Source organism: Desmodus rotundus, chromosome 13 (assembly GCF_022682495.2).
Source record: "Desmodus rotundus isolate HL8 chromosome 13, HLdesRot8A.1, whole genome shotgun sequence".
Taxonomy (NCBI): domain Eukaryota; kingdom Metazoa; phylum Chordata; class Mammalia; order Chiroptera; family Phyllostomidae; genus Desmodus; species Desmodus rotundus.
Window position 1 is genome coordinate 25,481,765 of NC_071399.1, and position 25,916 is coordinate 25,507,680.

General features: G+C 38.3%; 2 protein-coding genes across 6 annotated transcripts in view; one reads left to right on the forward strand and one right to left on the reverse strand.

Annotated features, from left to right (window-relative positions):
- Positions 1–11,621, reverse strand: part of KAT6A (lysine acetyltransferase 6A) — a 102,364-nt gene extending 90,743 nt beyond the window's left edge. For 2 of the 3 annotated variants that reach the window (XM_071220163.1, XM_024578988.3), the window contains exons 1-2: positions 11,504–11,621; positions 8,015–8,929 (exon numbers count right to left, since the gene is read on the reverse strand). In XM_071220163.1, the coding sequence (XP_071076264.1) occupies positions 8,015–8,614 (600 nt within the window). In that variant the 5' untranslated portion in view covers positions 8,615–8,929; positions 11,504–11,621. Of the gene's footprint in view, positions 1–8,014; positions 8,930–9,231; positions 9,322–11,503 lie in introns of those variants that run through there. The other variant, XM_045186596.3, reaches the window with a different exon arrangement.
- The window catches only part of AP3M2 (adaptor related protein complex 3 subunit mu 2), a 59,149-nt gene continuing 44,689 nt past the window's right edge, over positions 11,457–25,916 (forward strand). The window contains exons 1-2 of one of the 3 annotated variants that reach the window (XM_045186598.3): positions 11,457–11,588; positions 23,249–23,342. The gene's annotated coding sequence lies outside the window, so the exon portion shown is untranslated. Of the gene's footprint in view, positions 11,589–23,248; positions 23,343–24,957; positions 25,000–25,916 lie in introns of those variants that run through there. The other 2 variants (XM_053916856.2, XM_053916852.2) reach the window with 2 other exon arrangements.

A 25,916-nucleotide genomic window follows, 5' to 3' on the forward strand; every position in this document is an offset into this window, starting at 1 on the left:
TCTTTCACATATACAAAGATTTTAAGTTTTTTAGATGCCAGATTTTCTTTCTACTAGACTTCATTTTCTCCTTAACAAGTTTTGCCAATACTCTTAAAACCACCCAAGTATTTTATAAATAACTGTCCTTGATCTTAACCTTAATTTCCCACTATTCCATTTGCTAAGTTTTATGACAAAGTATTGCAGAGATGAACTGTTACCATGAAGACCCAAAATGGTGAACATGATCTCTTGTATACTACCTTCCCTGTAAAGTTTGTGTACTGGTATTACAAATCACCCAGAATCAAGATACTAAATATGCATAACAATGAGTGATAGACTGATACTCTTAATCTGCCCATACTTCGTCACGCTTTTTCTATGAATTACTTCATTGATAAATGGACAGGCTTGTACCTTCCTGTCTCAATATTAAAATTTTTATGTTCTAACCAATTATCCAAGTCACTCACAGGTCATCTGTGTTGTACACTTTTTGCAAATCAGACTTCACTGTAAGTGGACATTTTTTTCAAAACTCAAGGAGTACTTTTTCTTCCCACATTAAGGTAGCGTAACATGTTCTTCTAATATTTAGCTGAACATATAAGAAGACTTTCTAATTCCTCTGATTTGGGCAATAAGAAACCAGTCTTTCCCCTCCCCCTTCAAAAAAAATTGTTTTGACTTTTAGAGTATATAGCTATCTTCGAACACTGAAACAACCAGATTTACATATTTGTGGCTTATAAAAACCACCAAAATTCTCTAAACCAGGGTTTTATTCTATGGTTTCCATGAAGGAAGAGTGCTCTAACTACATTAGTGTATACTCATTACTCTCTAATACTATAAAACAGTACTACAGTCTAATGAAAAAAAGCACAGAACAGAGAAGGGCCTGACCACTTCTCCCAGATTTGATTAACTTGCTGTGTGGCATGCAAAAAGACACTTAATCTCCTTAGCATTCAGTTTCTCTATTTGTGAAATAAAATTAGAGTCATTGTTACCCAAGATTGCTATAAAATTCTACAAAATGCAGAAGACTCAATTCTTCTTTCTGAGAAATTGTCTATACTTTAAAAACATAATATAATCAATCCATCTGTAAACTAAACCTTAATCAACATTACACTCTGATTTATTTTTTCTTAGGAAGTCTTTTCTTTTTTAATTGCTGGCAGTTAAAAACTATTTTGACCCAGAACGTCATTCTGCAAATCTAAATGCTGCACTATTATAATAACCCCTATGCTTAATTTCATCCCTTACTACGTACTGTTTTCTCACCTGTTCCCTAATGAAGTTGAAAGCAATTCTGTGAACCTGAATTTACAGAGTTATGTATAGTGCTGATGAAAGCCATCTGTTGGGAACTATGACTTTCCTGTCAAAGGAAAAACCAGAACGAAACCGCCTAGATATTCCTGGGAACCAGCTGCAGCTGAAGGAGTCCTAATCCTGCACAAACAGGGGAAAGCAGAAGAGCTGAAGTTGCTGCTGGTCTAATTCATTTGCTGCAGATCCTCTATGAACTGACTCCACCCTGAGTAGCCAACTGGTAAACAACTGTACCAGAATGAGGCTCTTAATAATTCCTATATGTAAGATTTGTTTCTTAAAAAATGTTAAATCAGAGCATGAAAAGTATTCATTAAGAAACACTTCCCAGTTCACTAAAAAAAAATTTAATTCAACTTTAACCAGCAAATTTGGTACCCAGATTCATTCAGTTCTCTCATATAGCTAAGAACCAAGTAAGTGTAAAAAATATACTTTCTCCAATACTTTAAATAGAAAGAGAAAAAAAATGGTCAAGGATATTCTTACAAACTCAAGAGGCCTGGAATGATAACATTTTTTTCCACATTCATAAAACAGTTCCTGTTATCTATTCGCTTTCATAGTATTAAAAATAAATGTAATGTAAAACAGTGGTGGCCGGCCATGTGTCAAGACGAACTAAACAAAAAAACAGGCAATAAGGATAAGGAGAAACATAATGTATTTTGCATATGTTAACTTTCCATATGGTGTCTTATGAGAAGCAATAATGAAAATTTGTATTATTAAATGTTATTAAAGAACTATTATGTAAGTATATTATGGCTATAAAACTTAACCATGTAAAGTTCTCCTTAGACTTCAAGTAGAAAGTACACATTAAAGCACTCAGAACAGTGGCCAACACACTGCTAGCCCTTAACAAATGTTAGATATTAATAGGTTTCTATAAGCAACTGCTTACATTCCCCTGACTTACTGATATAGGGCAAAGAAAAATGTTTAGATCCTCAAGGTCTCTATTCCTAAAGCAATTTAGAGTATCTGATGTCTTTACTAATTTCTTCTCTTTATTTCATCAATTTATTAGAAGTTACCCACGGAAGAATAAAGTGCTAGTAATTGTAAGTACAAGAAATATGTCTAGGTGTGTGCATAGAAGTTTTGGGTACAGTAGTTTTGATTAGCAATGACTAAACTAAAGATTGTTCAGTGGCTTAAGTTTTCTTTCACAGTGTGTTATAGGCTGAAAATTACCAAAGCACACAAAGTTCATACACTAACTAGAAGACCAAAAAAGTATCTGTAGAGTTGGTTGAATTTAAACATACATTGCATTACAAACATGATCTCTAACAGAGTTATTTTTAAATTTGTTTTTGTCTTTTTTAACATGAACGAGTCTGGTGAGAGAGTCAATTTCTTTTTTTTTTATTGTTATTCAATTACAGATGTATGCCTTTTCTCCCCATCCCTCCACCCCACCCCAGGTGAACCCACCTCCCATGTGTCCTTTATAGTAGTTCCTGTAATCCCCTCTTCCCACTGTCCCCCCCGCTCTGGCTATTCTTAGATTGTTCTTAACTTCAATGTCTCTGGTTATATTTTGTTTGGTTTTTTCTTCTATTGATTATGTTCCAGTCAAAGGTGAGATCATATGGTATTTGTCCCTCACCGCCTGGCTTATTTCACTCAGCATAATGAGAGAAAGTCAATTTCTAACAACATGTATACTTAATCTACCTCAATGACTCGTTAGTGACAAATTTTTATTTCTAGCTAGCTTCTCCTCAGGACGCAGAACCTTCGGAGTCACCAAAATATGCTGTAAACAATGATGTAAGAAATGTATAAAAATTGTGATTATTGAGATTAGTCAGTTGCAAACTCAAATCCACATTATTCATATCACTATGTCCTTGCCATGAGGCAAAACCCACAATTCACTATACATGGTTAGGATAATTCTCTCTAAAATAAGCATTATTTATTTAAAAACTGGTATGTCAGCATCATCCTCCATTCCCTCCTCTATAATGTAAGAATTAAAACTTGTAATTTTAAAAAAGTTTACTGCCCTGGCTGGTGTGGCTCAGTGGATTGAGTGCTGGCCTGCAAATTGAAAGTTCACAGGTTCAATTCCCTGTCAGAGCTCATGCCTGGTTGCGGGCCAGGTCCCCAGTTGGGGGTATGCAAGAGGCAACCAACTGATGTTTCTGTCCCCCCTTCCTTCCCCTCTCTCTGAAAATAAATAAAATCTTTTTTGAAAAATTTCCCCCCAAAATGTTTTCCAATTACTACTAAATACACTTGCTTTGCATGTTCTCATTAAAAAATCTTAATATATACTTTGAATAGAGATTTTTTTCCACTTATTTACCACTACTTTATCTCTTCTCAACGTTTTTATAGCATCTTTTGCTTCCAATGGTTTGTAATTGTTTTTGTTTTGTTTTTCAAATGACCAATCATCCTGTCAAGCAGTTAATACATCCCTGAATTTAACGGCACTAACAATTATGAAAAAGTATCATAGTAACAGGATACTGAACATAAAGTTTCTAAATATAAACAATTTTATAATACCACTATTCTAACATAAATGTGAAGCAATTTTACTATAAATTATAGGCCATTTTCAAATAACTAAATCAAAATTTTATCATTTTTAATTCTCATAACTTGAAAACATATTTCCATTCTAATCAGATCTCTACACCAAAAATCTAAGATCCTGCTTATTCCATGAATCTAAAATGCCAAGTTCCAATAGCAAAATAATTTGGACTGTATGCTGTCTTAAACCACAACAGGGCCTAAATCCTCAATGCACTGTTCGTGGTCCGCATCTAAATGTTTGCTGAATGAATAATAAATAAATGAAATAAATGAGCACATGTTATAGTAATACTTATATTTCAAAAAGGAAGAAATGTACAAGGACGAAGTTGTTATTTAAGCCACTTACACAATATCACCCTCACCTATATCCCACAATTTAAGGGAAAGCAACATTTTGTCCCAAATGAAAACACGCTATTACAGCCATGCCTCAGATCCCAAACTGCAAATGATAAAACTTCAGTGACAACTGAACTAAAAATTAATAAGCTTAGAAATTATTTTTAAAAAATAAAACAAAATGTAACATAGACAAACTACTTTTTATGGACCTCAGGTAGACAAAACTAGATTATTCATAATCTTCATTTCTGATATATTCTTATCACAGGTTTAAAGTCAGTTTTAGAATTCATGCAATGACAGAAAGAGAAAAAAGGGACACAAAGAGTGAGTGTATGGGCTGAGGGAGAAATGTGTCCTTCCACAATTAGAGAATGTGCTATGAAGTTAACACCAAGAACACGCACAATTATGTATTTCAGTGCAGTGACAGGCATTATACATAACAGCTCCCAAGAGGCAGGAGATAAACTGTTATCATACAATGAATCTGAGGTCAGACTGCCCAAGTTCAAATCCTAGATCTGTCACCTGATATCCGACTTGGATAAGGTACTGAATCTCTTATGTCTCAGTTTCTTCATCTGTAAAGCAACAGTCCTAACCTCACTGAGTTGCATGAGAATTACAGGAGGTAATAAAATTAGCTTTTCAAGTAATGCCTGGCACACAGTAAATACATCATTAAGTTAAAAAAATGAATAAATTCACTGTAAATTACCACACCTAAAGCTAGTTCAGCTATTTATCTTAGAACATACATAAACTTTTAAATCATAGTATCCCAGTTTCTCCTATCAATGTGAAAACATACTTAAGTTCAAGCACCTTCACAAAAATTCTTTAAAATATTTCTACACAGCTGATCTCATTGAAAAGAGCAAATATTACTCAGCTACTGAAAATCTTAACATATATGTCTACAGTTCCTTCCAAAGGTTGATTGAAATAAATAAAAAGTTAGAATTGATATAGAAAAATGTAAACAAGTACTTGCTCAAGTTACCCCATATAGTCCCTGAATTTCATCTCTCACCCCACTGCTGAACAGGCCAAGAGATACACAGGGTGCGGCACAAATAACGCCCCTTTTTTATTACAAAATCTTTTATTACAAAATCATAAGCATGCAATTCTGTAACATAACAATATCACACTCAAGCACATCATATGACATTTTAGGTGAACTGTTCAAATTAAAGCTATAAATTATTACACCCATATTATTGCCCTACCAACCACACGCAAGCAGGCATTACTTCTGCCAGACCCTGTATTTGCATTCCAGAGAAGATAACACTCTAGAGTTCCAAGCCATTTCAGTTTTAAGCAGAGTGCCTGGCCCACAGTGGGTGCCCAATACCTATTTGCTGAACTAATAAATGCCTATAAGTGAAGCTACTTCTGGCCTACTCTTTCCTTTCTCCATCACTGTCAAAAATACACTCTGCATAATTTTTTTTTGAAATTATCTAGGTTCATAACAGCAAGCCAATCAATTCCACATAGGAATCCACTGGCTAGTTTAAAAAAGAGGAAAGAAAGTAGTTAAAATACAATGAAAGGAGACAGAAATACATTGCAATCTATTTAGAGAAGGAATAATTCTTCACCCTACAGTTTACTGTATTATGATACCGAATGTGAACTCTTCATACCTTTGGACAGGGATGTCAAACTCATTTTCACCAGGGCCACATTGACCTCATGGTTGCCTTTAAAGGGGTGAATGTAATTTCAACTCCTTAACAGTTAAGGAGTAGTTACATTTATACAGTCCTAAAATTATTTTAGCCCTTTGAAGGCAACCATGAGGCTCATGTGGCCCCCAGTAAAAATGAATTTAACAATCCTGTCTTTGGGGAAAGTCAGTCAGGAAATTCACTACTGCAAATGAGGCTACATTTAAAAATATAAACAGATCCCACCAACTCTTGAAATTAGTTTTCCAATAAGACCAGTCAGTATACATACATAGCAGTCTACTCAATAAAACTCAATTTTCCCAAATGTATACTCCTAAAGTTATGTAACCAAAGGACACACTTTTATCCAAAGTACACCAGCAGGTCTATACAATTATAGATGAAACTTAGCTCAGCTGCATAATAAGAATCGTTGGGTTAGATGGTTCTCCAAGTCCCTTTCAAAAGTAAAATCCTAGGGTAATAGAACTCAGATTTGTCCTACACTACACTACACTACACTACCTATTTTTTTTAAATATGCACAACTGAAATTTCATGTATGACTAATATTTTTTATTTATTAAAATATCTAACTCAAGCAAGGGAAATTATAATACAAGCCAAGCACCCAAATGTTCTAACAAGAATTTATAATACTCAATCCACAGATATGACTCTAAATTCATCCTAAACTATAAATTATTCTGCTTCCATGCCATTCACCTGTAAGTCATTTTAAAACAATTGTAGAAATCAACTGTTATATTTTATTTCACTTCAGCCATTAAGTGATTAAGAAACAGTTCTTACAGATTGAGTTCTTATAGCACTGAACAATAGAATAAAGCATTTTAGTTATATTTGTCCACCCTGAATATTCAATAACACTCTTAATAAATGCTTAAATGATATAAAGCCATTTTATGAATATAATTCTCTATCAAATTCATTTTAAGGGTATTAATAGTAAGATAATGTTTCTATTTCAAAGTTCACAGAGAAAAAAATTAGCTCTAAAATAGATCTCTAGAAACTTGCAACAAAAATTCTGTTTTCAATTGTTATTTCAACAAATATCTATAGGTGGGTTATTAACTGCAGTAAATTTAGATCAAGTCTCAAATATTTTTAATTATATACAATGTTAAATTTACAATCTTCTCATCCTAGAAGATTGTAATCTCCATGATCTTAAGCAAAATAAAGATTATTTTACTATTGTATACAAAGTATACAACACCTACAACTCAAAGCAATTGAAATAAATATACAGCTACCAGGACACCAGGTCAATGTAAGAAAACAGCTATTATCAAAATTTTCCTCATCCCCAAATACCTACTTAAGGGCCAAAATTTACTGTTAAGAAGACATACTTTCAACCACACAAAATAACAGCAGAAAACAGCAGAAAAAGGTACCAGTATATCACCTGTGCATTGAAAGTCCCAACTCCCCAGACCTTTACTAACATAGAATGCTGTATTCCTAACCCATGCAGTTTTACCTGCCATAGATAATATTTAGTACTCATGACATGCAAAGAATATACAACAGAAAGTTGAAATATAAAGAGCAGAAATAAGAACTGCTAAATTTGCTTAGCTATTACTATGGGTCAGCAGAATGGGTCTCATTCCTGTCTAATGCTAATCTGCAGCAAAATGGAAAAAAAGAAAGAACACAGGTTCTCAAGAGTCACCTTCTTTCAAATTCATGCTCCAACATTCATCTGGCTTCCCATTAACTTCCACCCTATAGTATTAAAAGAACTTTCACAAAACAGTTTTAAAGTTGTATACTGCTTTTTTAATTCTAAACTACACCCATTCGTTTAGGTAGATCAACAGTCTACACTTTGACTCAGGCATCAAAAATCTCACAACAATTAGCATCAGAACAAAGTATCAGAACAATTAGCATCTACTGAATTGTCATACCTAGAACTCAGCCGTAAAAAACCAGAGTTGACCATTTCACAAGTCTCCAAACACAAAACTCGTGTAACTTCTATATTACTTCCTAGAAATGCATCTTTTAACATGCTACATCATCAGCTCTATGAACACTGATGCATATACCATTCTCACCTTATCCTTTTCATGTGGAAGGAGTGACACTGGAGGTAAAGAGGAAAGAGACTCACAACTCTCTTTCCCATCCACATTGGTGGCTTTAGTGTTGAGCCGATAAAGAGGTCCATCTTTAAGGAGTCTGCCATGGCCAACAGCGCGTTTAATAGCCAATCGTAACTGCTGGTGAAAACCAGAGGCGGCACTGCCTCCAAATAATGCAGACACATCCTTCTGACCTTTCAAAAAACGTTCAATGCTTTTCAAAGTTGAGCCATCGGCCTCTGCCAAGCCATCAACTGCCCGCTTGATCAGTTTATTCCAATCTACATTTTGTTTATTGTCCAATTTTCCATGGTTTCGAGGTTTAGGAAGTGCTATTCGCCCAGGATTATCAGGATCTTTATAGGAATTGAGACCTTTATTTGAAACTTTTAAAATGGTTCCATCTTTAACACTCAACTCCAATTGTTCTAAAACAGTTTTACGATCCAAGCCGTGGGATGAAGACACTGCATTGCATATCCTTTCTTCTGAAGGACGCTGTTTTTGCTTCTTCACTTTTTTGATGGCCTCCAAAATCCATTCCGTATACAGCGGGTTAGCGAGTTTTACCATGGTGAAGGATTCGTATATCCATAGAGTCGTTATCCCTTATCCTGATGCTGAGTAAGTTTTACACCATGGAAAACAACATTCTCGGAGGCTGGGAACCAGTTAACCATAGCATACAAGTTTTCTGGCCTAAGTCCTTCCTCCTTTCACAAAACAGAATGCCTCCCCACTTTATTTTAGAAACCAAAACAACCTGTCATTTGAAATGTCTTCAAACTTCCCAATAAATTTCTCAATAGCATCACACATGGGTCTCTTCATAAAGTCGTAAAAACTCAAGAACACATCATTTCCAGCAGAATATTGTGCACCTTATGCCTGAAAAAAAAATAAAACAAAGTCAATTTTCTATCAAGGCCCATTTTGTGAATAAGCTGTACTTGAAACATCCTAGTCTTTAAAAGCAATCAAATAGCAAATGTTTATTAAGCACCTGTAGGAGTTTTAACATGTTTCTATCAACACTCCAATCATGTATGTAAACCACTGGGATAAAAATGAAAAGAAAAATATAAATTATTAAGATATAATGAGGAAACAAAATGAGATGCACTATGAATGACCTTAGGCTACAAGTAACTAGAGGGTGCTGGCTATTCTGTACTCCAGTCTCTGCTCACCAGTCTATGAACTGAAACTCTTCCTTGACATCTTTGCCCAAGAAACTATTCAGCACTTCAACAAGTATCTGGATTAGTAGAAAGAATCCTGTAATGAGAGTAAGAGTGAATCTTTCATCTTTTAAAATTCCAGACATTCAGACTGAATAAAAACAAGTCACTAAGATACACACAAAATCACTGAGAAAATTTTTAACTTGTTCATGTATTAAAGAAACAAATACAATTTACACAGACCAAGTTCATATTTTAAGTACAAATTACCTTAAACATTCCAAATGGAAACAAAAATAATGCTGAAAATAGTCAAGTGTGAAAAGTACTTAAGGAATTTTTAAATAATCCAACGTTAATCTAACTTTAAGAATTACATGTCAATAGCTTCTCATAGCCAAACTAAAACACTAAGATTCAATATATTTGAAGGAGTAACAACAGTCAAAATGTTCATAACCAATCTACAGAGAAACTAGAAATGAGAAAGGCCCAGAATCACTGTGTTCAAATGTACACACTACGTATCAAATGTACAGTTTGGGAAAGAAAAAGTATTCCCTGTTTGTGGTTCTAAAGAGATCTCATACAGGTTCAAGACTGCGGTCCTGAAATGAACATCAATAAATAAAACACAAACATACTAATACACTGCCTCTCCAGGATCAAAGTCAATATTATCCTTTCAGACAAAAGAACATGGCAGATAAAAATCTTTTTAAAAAGTCACCAAAATAATAAATTCTCAATCTAACTCCTTTGCTTCCAAAACTAAACTTAACTAACTTAAGTGTTTTTTTAGACCTCTGCTCTTATTCTGGGGAGCATTTACAATATAAACAATGCTAGAAAATGGCTCCCACAGCAATTATTCCTAACAGTGACATTAAAATCCAAAGAAAACCTAATAGACACTAGGAAAGGGATCATACTATTAACTCTGGCAGGAAAGAAAAGGCTGAAGCAAACACTCAAATCTGCGCCAAGATTTATTTTTAAATTAGCCGACTAAAAAGAAGCCCCCTGAGAGAGCTGTGCTTCATTTCGGTGAGAGTCTCAAGAGGATAAAAACCGCAGTATCGCTACTCCACGGAAGTTCGTTCTGCGGACACTGACGCTAAAGTGGACGAGAAGCTACAGCCTAAGTCCGAGACGCCGGGACGTCCCACCTGCTGGAGCCGCAGGTGCGAGAATGAATGACAGTTGCTCACTCGCGGTCTCGGCGGCCGGGAGCTTTCCAGAGTCTCCGGTCCTCGGAAAGTGCAGCGCCCGAAGACTCGAACTTTCAACTCTGCCAGCACACCAGCCGCTCGCGAGAAAGCACAGCCTGCTTCCGACGGGCCTTCCCCGGCCTCCATTCCCCACCCCCAAACAATCTTCGCGCTCGCTTTTTAAAAGAGCGAGAAACTTTAAAAACTTGAACGCACCAACCCTGCAGCTTGCCAACGGGCACGCCGTTCCCATCAGACGGAACCTGGGCGCGGGGACCAAGTTAACCACGAAACCCCGCGAAAGAGTGAAGAGCAATGGATCCCCGGCTCCCAGCCCCTCCAAACTCCAAGCCCCACGGAGGCTGCTTCCCAGGAGGGCTCGGGGCGCGCAGGCGGCGGGGGAAGCTGACAGGTCCGGCAGCCCCTGTCCACACCGGCCGGCCGTTGACAGGCAGCCCGCCGCCTCCCCTGCCGGCGCCCCGGCTGACAGCCCGACAGACACAACCCCACACGTGCAGCCTCCTCCGCACCACAACACCCGCCAGCCTGTCACCCCCACTTGCCGCCGCAGCTCCGCTGGGACCTCCGCACACCCAGCCCGAGCCGGAGAGCGAGCGCTGGGGAGCGCGGGCAGGAGGGGCCGCTGCCGGCTGGGGTGGCGAGCGGCGGGGCGCAGGTGGGGCCGGGGTGGTGGGCGCGCCCCCGAGGGAGAGCGGGCTCACCGGCACAGCCCAGCCCGAGGCCCCGCGGCCTGGGCCGCCCCTCACCACCCGCCCACCCGCAGACACCCCCCCCAGCTGCGCCCGACCGGCGGGAGGGCGGCGGGAGCGTTGGGCCTGCAGCGCGCGGGCTGCAGGCTGGGGGGGAGCCCGGCGCCGGCCGGGCGCGAGGGGGCGGCCGCGGCGCCCCAGCCCGAGGCCTGGCGCAGAGCAGCGGGAGGCGGCGCAGGCCGCGATGGGGCCTGCAGCGGCCCGCCGACCCTGCAAGGTGGCTGAGTGGGCCCCAGAGCGGCTCAGCCCTGGGCTCGACGGCCAGGGGCGGCCAGGGGTGGCCTCTCGGCTACTTACCGGGGAGGAAGAGAGCCGGGATCCCGGGGCCCCGGCCCCGACCGCGGAGATGCCCCAAACTGACACGGCCGCCATCTTGGAGACAGTGAGCTCTGGCCGGGGGGAGGGGCGGCGAGGCGGTGGAACAGCCGCGGGGGGAGGGGAAGCGTCGCGAGGGAACGGCTGCCTGGAGGAGGGAGAGGGAACAGCCTGCCAGGGCGGCAAGGTGGGGAGGAGGAGGGAGCAGGAGCGCGGGAGGGGGGCAGCGGAGGAGCGGGAATAGCGGGGCCAGGAGCTGGGAAAGGCCGGAGGGCCGGTGGGGGGGGGAGCGGTTAAGAGAGAAGAGCCGGCGGGTCACGTGGGGCCGGTACAAAAGGCCAAAGCTGAACTGGGAGGGGGACCTGGTGGGGCTGGAGAACAACTCGGGGCTCTTTCTCGCCTTCACGCGGTTAGGTCAGGCAGGTTCTCGGGAGAGATGTTGTATCCCCATTACACAGCTGGGGAAACTGAGGGTAGGCACAAGGGTGGGGTGACATCAGTGTGGCGCGGAAATCCGGTGGCTAGACAGAATCTGAACTCTTGATGGCGTCTGTGTTTACAGTGAGCAGATGCTCCCACCCCACTTCTGTGCCCTCACCCCACTTCCACAGTGACTCTCCCGGAACTTGAGGTCGGGAGCTGGGGCGGAGGGGAGGGGGCAAGGGCAAGGGCGGGGAGGAAGTTGCCTCCCTTCATCCTTCCCTTTCTACTCGAATCCTTCACTCCTACTGTGGGAAGAAGAGGCGGTGTGATGAGAGGGGAGAGAGGGGGGAACTTAGATACTCAGGTCAAGCTCTTTGTCAAATCACGATTTCGTTCTCCCCGCAACTAAGAGACTTGGTGGACCTTATTAGAGTCATTTTTATAGCAAACACCATAGACCAGGGTGGTAAGACTGGCACAAGGTCACACAGGTATTTGTGGCACACATCTGAGTTTGGAGCCTAGACCTGTCTCACTCCAAAGCCTGTCTTCTGCTTCTGCCCTATGCGGAACTGCTCTTGTCTGAAATTATGGCTGAACCACCCGAACTGGCACTTTCTCGTGGCCTGTCTGTCCTCTGCTGGCTGCAGATGTGTTTCTTTGTCTTGTCTCTCATCTAGTGTAAACTCCTTGAGGCGGAGATTGAGTCATACTTTTTCTTTTCTTTTCTTTTTTTTTTTTTTTTTACTGCATTCACTGGAAAGGTCATAAATGACAAATAAAAAGACCAACTAAATGCGTAATAATTTTGCGTGTGTTTTCCTGCTAATAGGCTTTTATCTGATTCCTGCCTCCTGCACAGACTATCTCCCCGAACACCTCGTTTTATCCCAGTTTTACCTTTTAAAGACCACCCTCTCACTGCCTTAACTTCGATGTTTACTTTCCGAAGTTTTGTTGTATTGACTATTTTCCCTATTTGTTCGGCAGTTGATGAGTGGCCCCTGTATACATTTTATTAATATGGCCCCATATTATACGCTCTTCTAGTATGTCTCTTTGCATCTCTGTGGCAGTGTACAAGCAGTACGGATTTTTTAAAATACCTTTGCTAGTAAATGAACAATTTTAAACCACCAAGGTGAAATTTCTACCCCCAGTGCGAGCCCTGCCTTCTTTATAGCACAACCTATACTTTTCTATCTCTATAGATTTTCTCTATTATAATCTTAGACTGTGGGATGTCCAACCTGCAGCCCAGGCCCGGGATGGATATGAATGCGGCCCAACGTAATATCATAAATTTACTTAAAACCATTTTTTGCTCATCAGTTTTCGTTAGTGTTTGGGTATTTAATGTGTGGTCAGAGATAACTCTTCTTCCAGTGTGGCCCAGAGATGCCAAAAGGTTGGACACCCCTGGGCCATTCAATAATAACAAAAACTTACATGGTCAGATTATGGTCCAACCAACTCCATATCCTGCCAAGGACACTGATGATATGTGAGGTGTGATGAGATTTACCAAATCACCCTCCGCCGCCCACTTCCCGCTCCTTCCCCAAGTTAGGAGAGAAATTTAAAGATATAAGATAATCTATTAGAAAGGATATTTTCCATCTTAGATTGATCAGACAGATACATCCTCAGATAAAATGGGAACTATTTGTAATGAAAATACAGGGGAGAAAACATGTTCTGGGGAATTCTCTTTTAGAAGAATAAAGCAAGGTTTTTATTTTCCAAAAGCAAGGTTTTTATATCTCCAAAGAGGACAGATAAAGTCATATTAATGTAGAGAAAATAAGTTTTTCATGTGAGACTAGTGTGTGGTCTTCAGAATAATACAGGAATGGGCAAAAGTAGGTTTACAGTTGTGAGTTTATTCATGTATTTGCATGTATTAATTATTGTATTATTTGTTTGTGTTACAATTGTAAACCTACTTTTACTCACCCCTGTATGTATAGAGATGAGCTGTTTGCCTTTGGTTAATTTGAAAGAAAACTAGCCACAACCATTCCTGTGAAAAGACCAAACTGGAGTTTAAGCAACAGTAGCAAGAATTTAAAACAATTTGCAACAACAAAGCCCGGTTTAGCCTTTCAAACAGCTTCCATAGAGAGTCTTTGCTTTACATTTGCATTACTTAAGGACACATTCTGGAGGACTCCTCAAAATAAAAGGTCTGTAACAAAGACAGATTAAAGTCCATCTTTTGCATGTTAAAAAACAATCCACAGCACTGAAAGGACAGCTTTTATTGCTTCAAACTTCACTGGGAATTCAGCCTCGCAGAACTGGCAGCTAAAAGCTACTTCCTCTTCCACATTTTGCTCTAGGAATAATCCCTGCCTTTTCTGTTGTAGTTATTAACTACATTTTATTCAGAGTCGAGCTAAGCCTAAAATTGGAAGGTTGCTCTTTCCTTGTTTCAACAAGAAAAATTTTTAGTCCATTTACATTTAATATAATTACTGCTATATTTGGATTTATGCTTGCATCTTACTATTCACTTCCTTTTGTCCACTTTTTATATCTCTTACTCTTTTGTTAAGATGTCAATTATTCCCCCAATTGATTTATAGACTCAATGCAATTGCAATCATAACCCCAGCAAAATGCATTTTTAGAAACTCACAAGCAGATTCTAAAATTCTTACAAAGATACAAAAGATGTAGAAATGTCACAAAAATTTGAAAAAGAACAAAATGTAAGGCGTTGCGATGCCTGACTTTAAGACTTTCTGAGTTTCCTCATGCAGGGCATATCATCAGTTAATAGTACTAATGCCTACCATACTTTCACACAGTATTGTTGTGATATTTTTTTAAGTTACTATAATTATAGCACTAAAATAGTCTGTGTGACACGGTAAGCACACCATAATGTTAACTCTTATTAGTATTATCATTGTAGTATTTCAAATTGTATTTTCCTGATTACTAGTGAGATTAACCTTTTTTCATGTTTGTTGGCCATTTGAGTTTTCTGTGAGGTATTCTAGTATTTTGCCTGTTTTTCTATTGCACTGTTTGTATCTTTCTTAGTTCTTTATATTTTCCAGTTATAAATGTTGCATATTATTTCCCCAAGTTTTTACCCTGTCATTTCACTTTTCTTAATGGTGTATTTTGGTGAACAGATACTCTTATTTTTAATTTATGTAAGTGTATCAATCCTTTCTTTATCATTTGTGTGGTGATAGTTGGTACCCTTGTCTTCTAATCTTAGAAAAGTAATGCTTTCAAATCGAGGATATTTGCTGTAGTTTTGATAACGCTCGTTATGAGGATGAAGACTTTCCCTTCTATTTCCACATTGCTCAGAGTTTTTTACATTACCAGCTGTTAAATGTTGTCAAATGTTTTTCCTGTGGCTAATGACATGATTGTTGATTTTCTCCTTTAATCTCGGAAGGTAATGAGTGGCAATGATTGTTTTTCTAAAGTTAAATCAAGTTTGCATTCCTGGGACAAACCCAACTTGGTGTGATATATTAGCATTTTTATAAAAAGCAGGATTACATGCATCAATAATTTGTTTTGGATTTGTGTGTTTATGTCTGTGAGTGAATCTGATCTATAATTTTCCTGTCTGAAATTACTTTTGCTTGTTTTGGTATCAAAGTTTTGCAGGCCTTGTAAAATGAGAAAGGACAGTTTCTTCTTTTTTAAGCATCTAGATAGTTTTATGAGATAGAATTATTTGCTGTTCAAACATTTGGAAAAAATGATCAATAAACCCATCTGGACCTAGTGTTTATTTTGTTTTATTTATTGATTTGAGAGAGAGAGGGAGAGAAACAGATTTGTTGCTGTATCCATTCATACATTCACTGGCTGAAACTTGTAGGTGCCCTAACCAGCGATGAAACCTGCAACCTTGGCATATTGGAGCAACACTCTAACCAACAAGGGCCAGACCCAGTGTTTTCTTTGTGGGGAAATGTTTGCATACTGATTCAATTTCCTAATGTTTGTAAATTATTTTGGTTTTCCATCTTCTTTAATTAGTTTTGATAACTTATTTTTCTAAGAGGTTCGTTTCATTGTCAGGAAGTTGTTAGTAATATCCTTTTGTAATCCATGTCATTTTTGTAGCATCTGTAACTTTGTTTTTACTATTCTTAATATTGTTTATTTTTTGCCTTCTCACTTTTTTTCATTGATGAGAGACAGACTGAGAGAGTGAGATAGAGAGAGAGAGAGAAACATAGAGTTGTTGTTTCACTTATTTATGCTTTCCTTGGTTGTTTCTTGAGAGCTTGTTTGGAGGTTCTAGCAGGGAAGTGCAGCAACTCATATACCCTTGACTGAAGACCCGTCCTCTCCTCTAATTGGGGAGGTCCTCTTCGACCAAGCGAGCAGCTTTGGGAGGGACGCACATGAATCAGTGAGGAAGGAAGGGGACACCTGCCTAGCCAGCCAAATCAACCCTGGTGATCAATGGGGTGACAGATGTCACAGCCAAATCACCCTCACATTCCATTGGTTGTGTCTTGTACATGGCCCGACCAGGGATCACACCTGCAACCTTGGCGTATGGGGTACAATGCTCTAACCAACTGAGCTACCCACCCAGGGCTTCACCTTTTTTTCCTTGAACATTATTGGCAGAAGGTTATCAGTGCTGCAACTCTTTTCAAAGAAACAACTTCTGGCTTTGTTCATCCCTATTTTTTAGTCTCTTAATTTTCACCTTTATCATTAATATTTCTTCTGTTTTATTTAGATTTATTCTTTCGCTCTACATATAACTTCTTGAGGTAATACTTAGCACATTTACTTCTGATATAAGAATTTGGACTTCCGGCCAAGATGGAGGCACAGGTAGACACATAGTGCCTCCTCACACAACCAAAAGAAGGACAACAACAAATTTAAAAACCAAAAACAACCAGAACTGCCAGAAAATCGAACTGTATGGAAGTCTGACAACCAAGGAGATAAAGAAGAAACACTCACGCAGACCAGTAGGAGGGTCGGAGATGGGCAGCCGGGAGGCGAGGAGTCACCACAAGGCAGAGGCTGGAGGACTGGGCGGTCCCACATTCACACACACATAAACTGGGAGGAGCAACGGGGGAGCGAGACAGACCTCACAACCCAGGACTCAAGCACGGGGAAATAAAGCCTCAAACTTCTGACTGAAAACACCTGTGGGGGTTGAGGCGGCAGTGGGAGAAACTCCTAGCCTCACAGGAGAGTTTGTTGGAGACCCACAGGGTCCTAGAACATACACAAACCCAACCACCTGGGAATCAGCACCAGAAGGACCCAATTTTCTTGTGGGTAGCGGGGGAAGTGACTGAAAGGTGGCAGAGAGCGGAGCAAGCGGCACTGCTCCCTCTCGTACCCCTTCCCCATGTACAGTGTCACAGCTCAGCCCAGTAGGTTACCCTGCCCTGGTGAACACCTAAGGCTCTGCCCCTTACTACATAACAGGTGTGCTGAGACCAAAAAATGGCCCAAATGAAAGAACAGATCAAAGTTCCAGAAAAAATACAACTAAGCAATGAAAAGATAGCCAACCTATCAGAGGCAAAGTTCAAAACACTGGTAATCAGGATGCTCACAGAAATGGTTGAGTATGGTCACAAAATAGAGGAAAAAGTAAAGGCTATGAAAAGTGAAATAAAGGGAACCAACAGTGGTGGGAAAGAAATCGGGACTCAAATCAACAGTGTAGACTGGAAGGAAGAAATAAGCATTCAACTAGAACAGAATGAAGAAACAAGGATTCAGAAAAATGAGGAGAGGCTTAGGAATCTCTAAGACAACTTTAAACATTCCAACATCTGAATCATAGGGCTGCCAGAAGGAGAAGAGGAAGAGCAAAAAAATTTGAAAACATAATAAAGGAGAACTTCCCCAATCTGGCAAAGGAAATAGACTTTCAGGAAGTCCAGGAAGCTCAGACAGTCCCAAAGAAGTTGGACCCAAGGAAGCACACAGCAAGGTACATCATAATTACATTAGCCAAGATTAAAGAGGAGAGAATCTTATAAGCAGCAATAGAGAAGGAGACAGTTACCTACAAACGAGTTCCCTTTAGACTATCAGCTTGTTTCTCAAAAGAAACCTTAGAGGCCAGAAGGGACTGGAAAGAAGTATTCAAAGTAATGAAAAGCAAGGACCTACATCCAAGATTACTCTATGCAGCAAAGGTATCATTTAGAATGGAAGGGCAGATAAAGTGCTTCCCAGACAAGGTCAAGATAAAGGAATTCTTCATCACCCAGCCCTTATTATATGAAATGTTAAAGGGATTTATCTAAGAAAAATAAGATCAAAACTATGAACAGTAAAATGACAACAAACTCATAGTTATTAACAACTGAACCTAAAAAACAAAAACAAAATCTAAGCAAACAACGAGAACAGGAACAGAATCACAGAAATGAAGATCACATGGAGGGTTATCAGTGGGGGAGGGGTGGGAAGGGGAGAGAGGGGGAAAAGGTACAGAGAATAAGTAGCATAAATTGTAGGTAGAAAATATACAGGGGGAGGTTAAGAATCGTATAGGAAATGTAGGAGCCAAGGACTTACATATACAACCCATGGATATGAACTAAAGGTGGGGAATGCAGGTGGGAGAGGGTGTGCAGGGTGAAGGGGAATAAAGGGGGAGAAATGGGACAACCGTAGTAGCATAATCAGTGAAATGTATTTTAAAAAATTTAACACAAGTTTGGGTATGTGGCATTTCATCATGTTCAAATTCTATGTATTTGTTGATTTATTTAGAATTGTATTTGTTAATTTCCAAATATTAGAACATTGGTTATCTTTTTATCATCCATTCCTAACTTAATTTATCTATAGTTAAAGAACATAATTTGCATTATACTGATCCTTAAAAATTTGTTGAGAATTGTTTTATGGCCTAGTGTGTGTGATTAATTTCACAAATGTTTCACCATGCTTGAACAAAAAGTGGTACAGGAAAACAGTATTGTATACCTGGCTATTGGTGCAAGCTTCTTAATTGTGTTGTTCAAGTCCTCCAGTTACTTCTGATGATTTTCTCCTGCTTAATTTATCCGTTACCAAGAATAATGTAAAATCTTCTCCTGTGATGATAGATTTGTCTATTTTTCCTGAAATCTTTCTGAGTTTAAACATACAGATGTGTTTTGAGGTGATGCTATTAGGTACATACACATTTAGTGTTGTGATATCATTCTAGGAAACTTAAATCTTTTATCGTTAAAGTGTGATAAATAAAGCTTACTTCCGGTCTGGTGCTAGCTTTCTTTTGGTCAGTATCTGCCTGCTCTATATTCTCCTCCTCTTTTACTTGCAACTTTCTGTATCCTTATGTCTTAGAAAAGTCTCTTGTAAGCCCCTTGTATCTTAATTTTTAAAGTGTTGTTTAATATTTTTTTGTTAAGTAGAGCATTTATTCAGTTTATTTTTATTTGTACTTATTTCTACTATTGTATTTTGTGGTTTCTATTCTGTCTTTTCTATATTTGTTTACAGCTACTTTCTTGCCTTATTTTGGATTCTTTTAGGTTTTTAAAAATCTTTACTGATTTGTATGATAAATATCCTTCTTTTAGTGGCAATGCCAGAAGTTTTAACATGTATGCATGTCAGAATCTAAAGTTAATAAATATCTTTATCATCTTCTTGAATGGCACAATAATCCTAAAACGTATAAATTGATATTCCCCCTCTTGATACACTTGTTTTCATGTATATTGTTTCTCATTTTTAAGCCCTCAAAACATTATTAATTGTTTATATAGTTGATGTTTGATTAGAATTACTCAAGTATTTACAATTTCTTTGCTCATCATTCCTTCTTGAATCTCATACTTTCCTGCAGGGTCATTTCGCTGTGCTTGAAATAGATTCTTTAAATTTCTCTTTAGTGAGAATCTTTTGGAAGTAAATGTATTAACTCTTTTTTATTTTTTTACTTCTTCCTTTGAAACTGTTTCTACATTATTTTGGAATAATTTTCTATTTATACAAGAGGTACAAAAATAGTACAGAAAGTTGCTCTATACCCTTCACCCAGCCTAAGGGACGACTCCCACAGAGACAACGTGCCCTTCCCATTGTGTCATATCAGGGCCTACATGATATCGATGTGATATATTTCCAGAGATATTGACCTTGCTGGCTTAGTTAAGGGGGTTTCTGTACTGTAAAATTGCTATTGTTGGTGGAGGTGGGGGAGGGAGGTGGATTCAGCTGGGGTGGGGTGGAGGGATGGGGAGAAAAGGCATACAACTGTAATTGAATAACAATAAATTTTTTTAAAAAATTGCTATTGTTTCATTCGGTACTTTATTGTTAGAAGCCAGTCACCAAGTCCAGCCTACACTTAAGGGGAAGGGGAAGCTCCATCTCCTGGAGGAAAGAGTACTACAAATTTGTGGACATATGCTAAAACTACCAAGCACTCATGCAATGAATTATCCTCCAGAAGAGGAAAGGAGGGTGGAGGGCAGGTTATGAGAGCTTCCCTCCAAACTGTAAATAGTACTGAAATTTGGGCTGTCCTCTGTCACTCTCCTATGGCAACTTTCCTTGGCTCCTTATCACCAATGGAAGAAACCTACAGTTTACCTGCTAACCCCATTTTCTTGCCTTCACCATTCTCTGCCTTCCTGCATTGCCTGCACACCCTGGATAAGCTGCGCCTCCACACGCAGCTGCACACGCAGTTTCATTTGGACTGGAAAGCCCTTTTCCTACATCTTGAAATTGGTCGGCTCTATAAGTCTAGGACATATAGCATTCTGTTCATAGTAATTTCTAATATCAGTAATTTCCCTGAAAGAGCCTTATATCCTAGCAAGATTATTGGGTAAATTCCATTTCCTACTTTAAAGAGAGAAAACTTTTTTTTAAAAAAGAGTGTTTAAGTAGATGGCCAATGATCACAAAGCCTATAACTGACCCATGATGTGACTCAAGGTCACAAAAGTGGTCAGGTGTAAACCCCCCAAAAACATGGCTGTCAGCCTGGCACTCTTTGATAAATCACCCCCCCCCATGAATGTGGAAAAATGTGTTATTAGGAGGAATCAGGCCTAGGCTTTTTAATTCATTTTAATACATAGAGAAAAACCCGGAACTTTAGAGGATTTAACAAACATCTACTACTCACTATCCAGAATTAACACCTATTTTTTAATTCAATAGAGAGACTTTAACAAGATGTCTTCAATAGGAAAAATCCATCAAAAACCTGATATTGATCAAAAAGAAGCAAGCCATAGAAAATACCTGGTTGATTATTCTGGCTTGGTTTTTTGTTTGTTTTGTTTTGTTTTTTGTTGTAATGTAGGACTTTCGATTTATTCCTTTTAAATTATCTTTTTAAGTGTAGGAAAAGATATGTTCATTTTCAAGGACAACAGTAATGTACAATAAATGCTTAGGTTCTATTACCCAGGGTAAGAAACAGAACAGTATTCCCCTTCCTCTTCCCTGCTCTGAAAGGCCCTCCTTGTCCTTCCCTAATCACATCCCTTCCTTCTGAGTTTTATGATAATCATTTTCTTGCTTTTCTTTATATATATTCTTTTCATGTTGATTTCTGTTCTGTGGTAGATTGCAGACATCATGCCTCTTACTTCAGGGCTTTTTCTTATAACCAAGATATTTTCTTACCATAGTACAGTTATGAAGTTCAGAAAAATTAACATTGATAGAATATTTTAATGTACAATCAATATTCTAATTTTGTTAATTGTCCCAGATAATGTTCGCTAAGACGTTTTTTTCCTCTAGTCCTGGATCCAGTCCGGGGTCACATGTTGCATGTCCCCTAAGTTTCTAATGTGGTAAATTCCCTCAGCCTTTATTAGTTCTTCATAACACTGACATTTTTGAAGACACCGTATTTTGCCATGTATAATGTGCACTGTTTTGCCCAAATTTTTGAGGGAAAGTAAGGATGTGCATTACACATGGGTAGTACCAATTCCATAATTATGTAAATATTTTTAATTCTTCTATTTATGCTTATGCATTAAGAGTGTAACCCCAGAAAGCAATAACAATATCTATATACAAAATAATACCCTGGAGCACAATAATCGTTTTTGTTTCTAAATATAAATAAATAAATAATTGAATTAAAAAGTTAAAACGAGAGATTTTTTTTCCCTGAAAGTTTGGGCCAAAAATGTGGGTGCACATTTGCAAAAATATGGCAAAATATGGTACTCATTTCACATACCATAAAATCCACCTATTTAAACGGTGCAAATTAATAGTTGATACTAGGGCAACGGAGTTGTAAATCTATCACTATAATCTAAGTTTAGAATATTTTCATTCCTCTTCCCCTAAAAAACATAGCCAGTAGCTGTGACTTCCCATCTCCCTTCTGGGCCCACCCCCGCCTTACCAGCAACTCTAAACAACTACTGATTTACTTTCTGTCTCCATAGTTTGCCTGTTCTTGATATTTCATGTAAATGGAATCATGTGGGCTTTTGTGACATGCTTCTCTCACATAGCATAGTATTTTCAGGTTTCATTTGTATCAGTGCTTTAATTCTTTTTAATGGCTGGATAATACTCGATTGCATGGATATATCACAGTTTACTTATCCATCATCAGCTGATGGACATTTGGGTTGTTTCTACTTTTTGGCTATTATGAAAAATGCTTCTATGAACATTTGTATACAAATTTTTATGGGCACATATATTTTCTTTTCTCTTGGGTATATACCTATGAGTGAAATTATGGAGTCATATTATAACTATGTTTAAATGTTTGAGGAACTGCCAAATTGTTTTTCAAAGCGTCTATACCATTTTATATTACCACCAGCAATCTATGAGGTTTTCAGTTTCTCCAAATCCTCACCAAAACTTGTTATTGTCCACCTTATTTTTTTTTAAGATTTTTTTTTTTTTTTAGACAGAAGGGAAGGGAGGGAGGAAGAGGGAGGGAAACATCTATGTGTGATTGCTTCTCGTGCACCCCCAGCTGGGGTCCTGGCCTGCAACCCAGGCCTGTGCTCTGACTGGGAATTGAACCTGTGACCCTTTGGTTGGCAGGCCCGTGCTCAATCCACTGAGTCACACCAGCCAGGGCTATTGTCTATCTTTTTTATTATAGCTATCTTTTTGGCTGTAAAGCAGAATAGTATTGTGGATCTGATTTCCCTAATGAGTAATGATGTTGAGTATCTTTTCATGTACTTAAGGGCAATTCACCTATCTTTTTTGGAGCAATGTCTATTCAAATCATTTGCACATTTTTAAATTGGGGGTTTTTTTATCCTTGAGTTATAAGAATTTTTTATGTATCCATGGCAGGTACCTCAGTTGGTAGAGCCTTGTCCCAGTAACCCCAGGTTGAAGATTGGATCCCGGTCAAGGCACCTACAAGAGTCATCCAAAGAATGCATAGGTAAATGGAGCTACAGGTCAATGTTTCTCTCTCTCCCCCTCCACCCTCTAAAATCAATAAATAGAAATTTTTCTTAAAAGTATTTTTTTATGTATTCTGGATACAAGTCCATTATCAGATAAATGATTTGCAAATATTTTCTCCCATTGTACGGGTCCTCTTCTCATTTCTTTTTCTCCAGCTTAAGATGTAAGTGACGTATAATGTTGTATAAGTTTGAGGTGTACGATGTGATGATTTGATATGTGTATATATTGAGAAATGACTGCCACAATAAGGTTAATTAACACATTCATCATGTCACATAGTTACCTTTTTCAGTGTGTAGTAAGAACATTTAAGATCTTCTTCAGCAGATTTTAAGTAGTCTTTTCATTTTTTTATCCTCATCTGAGAACATGCTTATTGATTTTAGAGAGAGGGAAGGGAGGGAGAGAGGGAGAGAAAGAAACGTCAATCAGTTGCCTCTCACACACGCCCCAAGGGAGGACTAAACTCCCTCCCGCCCTCCTGACCAGGAATTGAACCTGTGACCCTTTGGTTACCAGGAAAATGCCCAAACAATTTTGCCACGCTGACCAGGGCTTCTTTCCACTTTCTTGATGCTATCATTTGCTGCACAAAAGTTTTTGATTTTCATGTAGTCCAAGTTATCAGTTTTGGGGGTTTTTTATTGCTTGTGCCTTTGATGTTCCATCAAAGAAAGTATTGCTGAATGAACCTAAGGTCACAAAGATTTATACCTCTGTTTCATTCTAAGAATTTTATAGTATTAGCTCTTGCATTTAGGTCTTTATTCATTTTGTTATTATTTCTGTATAGTGTAAAATAGGATACAGCTTTATTCCTTTGCATGTGAATGTCCAGTTTTTTCAGCACCATTTTTTGAAAAGGCAGTTAGTTCTTTTTCCACTAAGTTGTGTTGTCACCTCATCCAAATTCAATTGACCATAAAAATAAAGGTTTATTTCTACACTCTCAGTTCTGTTTGATGGATCTATTTGTCTACCTCTATGTCAGTACCATCCCATCCCGATTACCGAGGATTCGTAATAAGTTTTGAAGTTGAAAATTATGAGTCCACCAACTTTGTTCTTCTTTTTGAAGATTATTTTGGGTCTTCTGGGTCTCTTGATCTCCATGTGAATTTTAGGATCATTTTGTCAATTTCTGCAAAGAAGCCAGCTGGAATTTTGCTTGGGATTGAGTTGAATCTGTAGAGCAATTTGGTTAGTATTTTCATCTTAATATTAAGCATTTATGTCCATGAACAGGATAAGTCTTTTCATTTATTGACATCTTTCAATATTTTGTAGTTTTCAGCATACATCTTGCACCTCTTTTATTAAATTTCTACCTGAGTATTTTATTTGTTGATGCTATTGTAAATACAATTGTTTTTCTTAATTTTATTTTTGTAATGTTCATTTCTAATGTGTAAAAATACAGTTGATTTTTGCATATTGATCTTGTATCCTATAAACTTACTGAATTCATTTATTAGCTCTTTAGTTTTTAATTAATTCCTTAGGATTTTTTAAAAAAGATTTTATTTATTTATTTTTAGAGAGAAGAAGGGAAGGACAAAGAGGGAGAGAAAATCAATGTGTGGTTGCCTCTAGCATGCCCCCCATCAGGAACCTGGCTTGCAATCCAGGTATGTGCCCTAACTGGGAATCGAACCAGCAAACCTTTGGTTCACAGGTCAGCACTCAATCCACTGAGCCACGTTGGAAGTTTTAAAATTACTAATTCAACCTCTTAATTTGTTAGAGTTCTATTTGTATTTTCTTCTTTTTCTTGAGTCAGTTTTGGTACTTTTTGTCTTTCAAGGGGTTTGTCCATTTCACGTGCTTATCTAATTTCGATACATACAGCTGTTCATAGTATTCCCTTTTATTCTTCTTTTTTTTCTTATAAGCTTGGAGTGATGTCCCCCCCTTTTTTTATTTCTGATTTTAGTAAATTCAGTTTTATCTCTTTTGCATCCTTTAGTCTTGCTAAAGGTTTACCCATTTTGTTGATCTTTTTAAAGAAGCAAACTTTGGTTTATTTCCTCTGTTGTTTTTTACCCTCTGTTTCATTTATTTCCACTCTTATCTTTGTTATTTATTTCCCTTCTGCTTGCTTTGTGTTCAGTTTCCCCTCCTTTTTCCAGTTTCTTTAGTTGGAACAGTAAATTATTGATTTGAGATATTGATTGATTGATTGATTGATTTGAGAAAGAGAGAGGATTGAACCCCCAACCTTGAAGTATCAGGACAGTGCTCTAACCAACTAAGCTACCCAGCCAGGGCTTAGATATTTCTAATTTTTTAATATAGATTTTTAGCCCTAACCGGTGTGGCTCAGTGGGTTGGGCATCATCCTGGGAACTGAAAGATCACCAGTTCCATTCCTGATCAGGGCACAAGCCTGGGTAGTGGGCCAGGGCTGATCGGTTTCTCTTGCACATTGATGTTTCTTCTTCCCTCTACCTCACTCTAAAAATAAATAAATAAAATCTTTAAACAATATATAGATGTTCAGTTGGTTAAGTTAATTTTTTTTAACTTTTATTCATTTTTTAGAGAG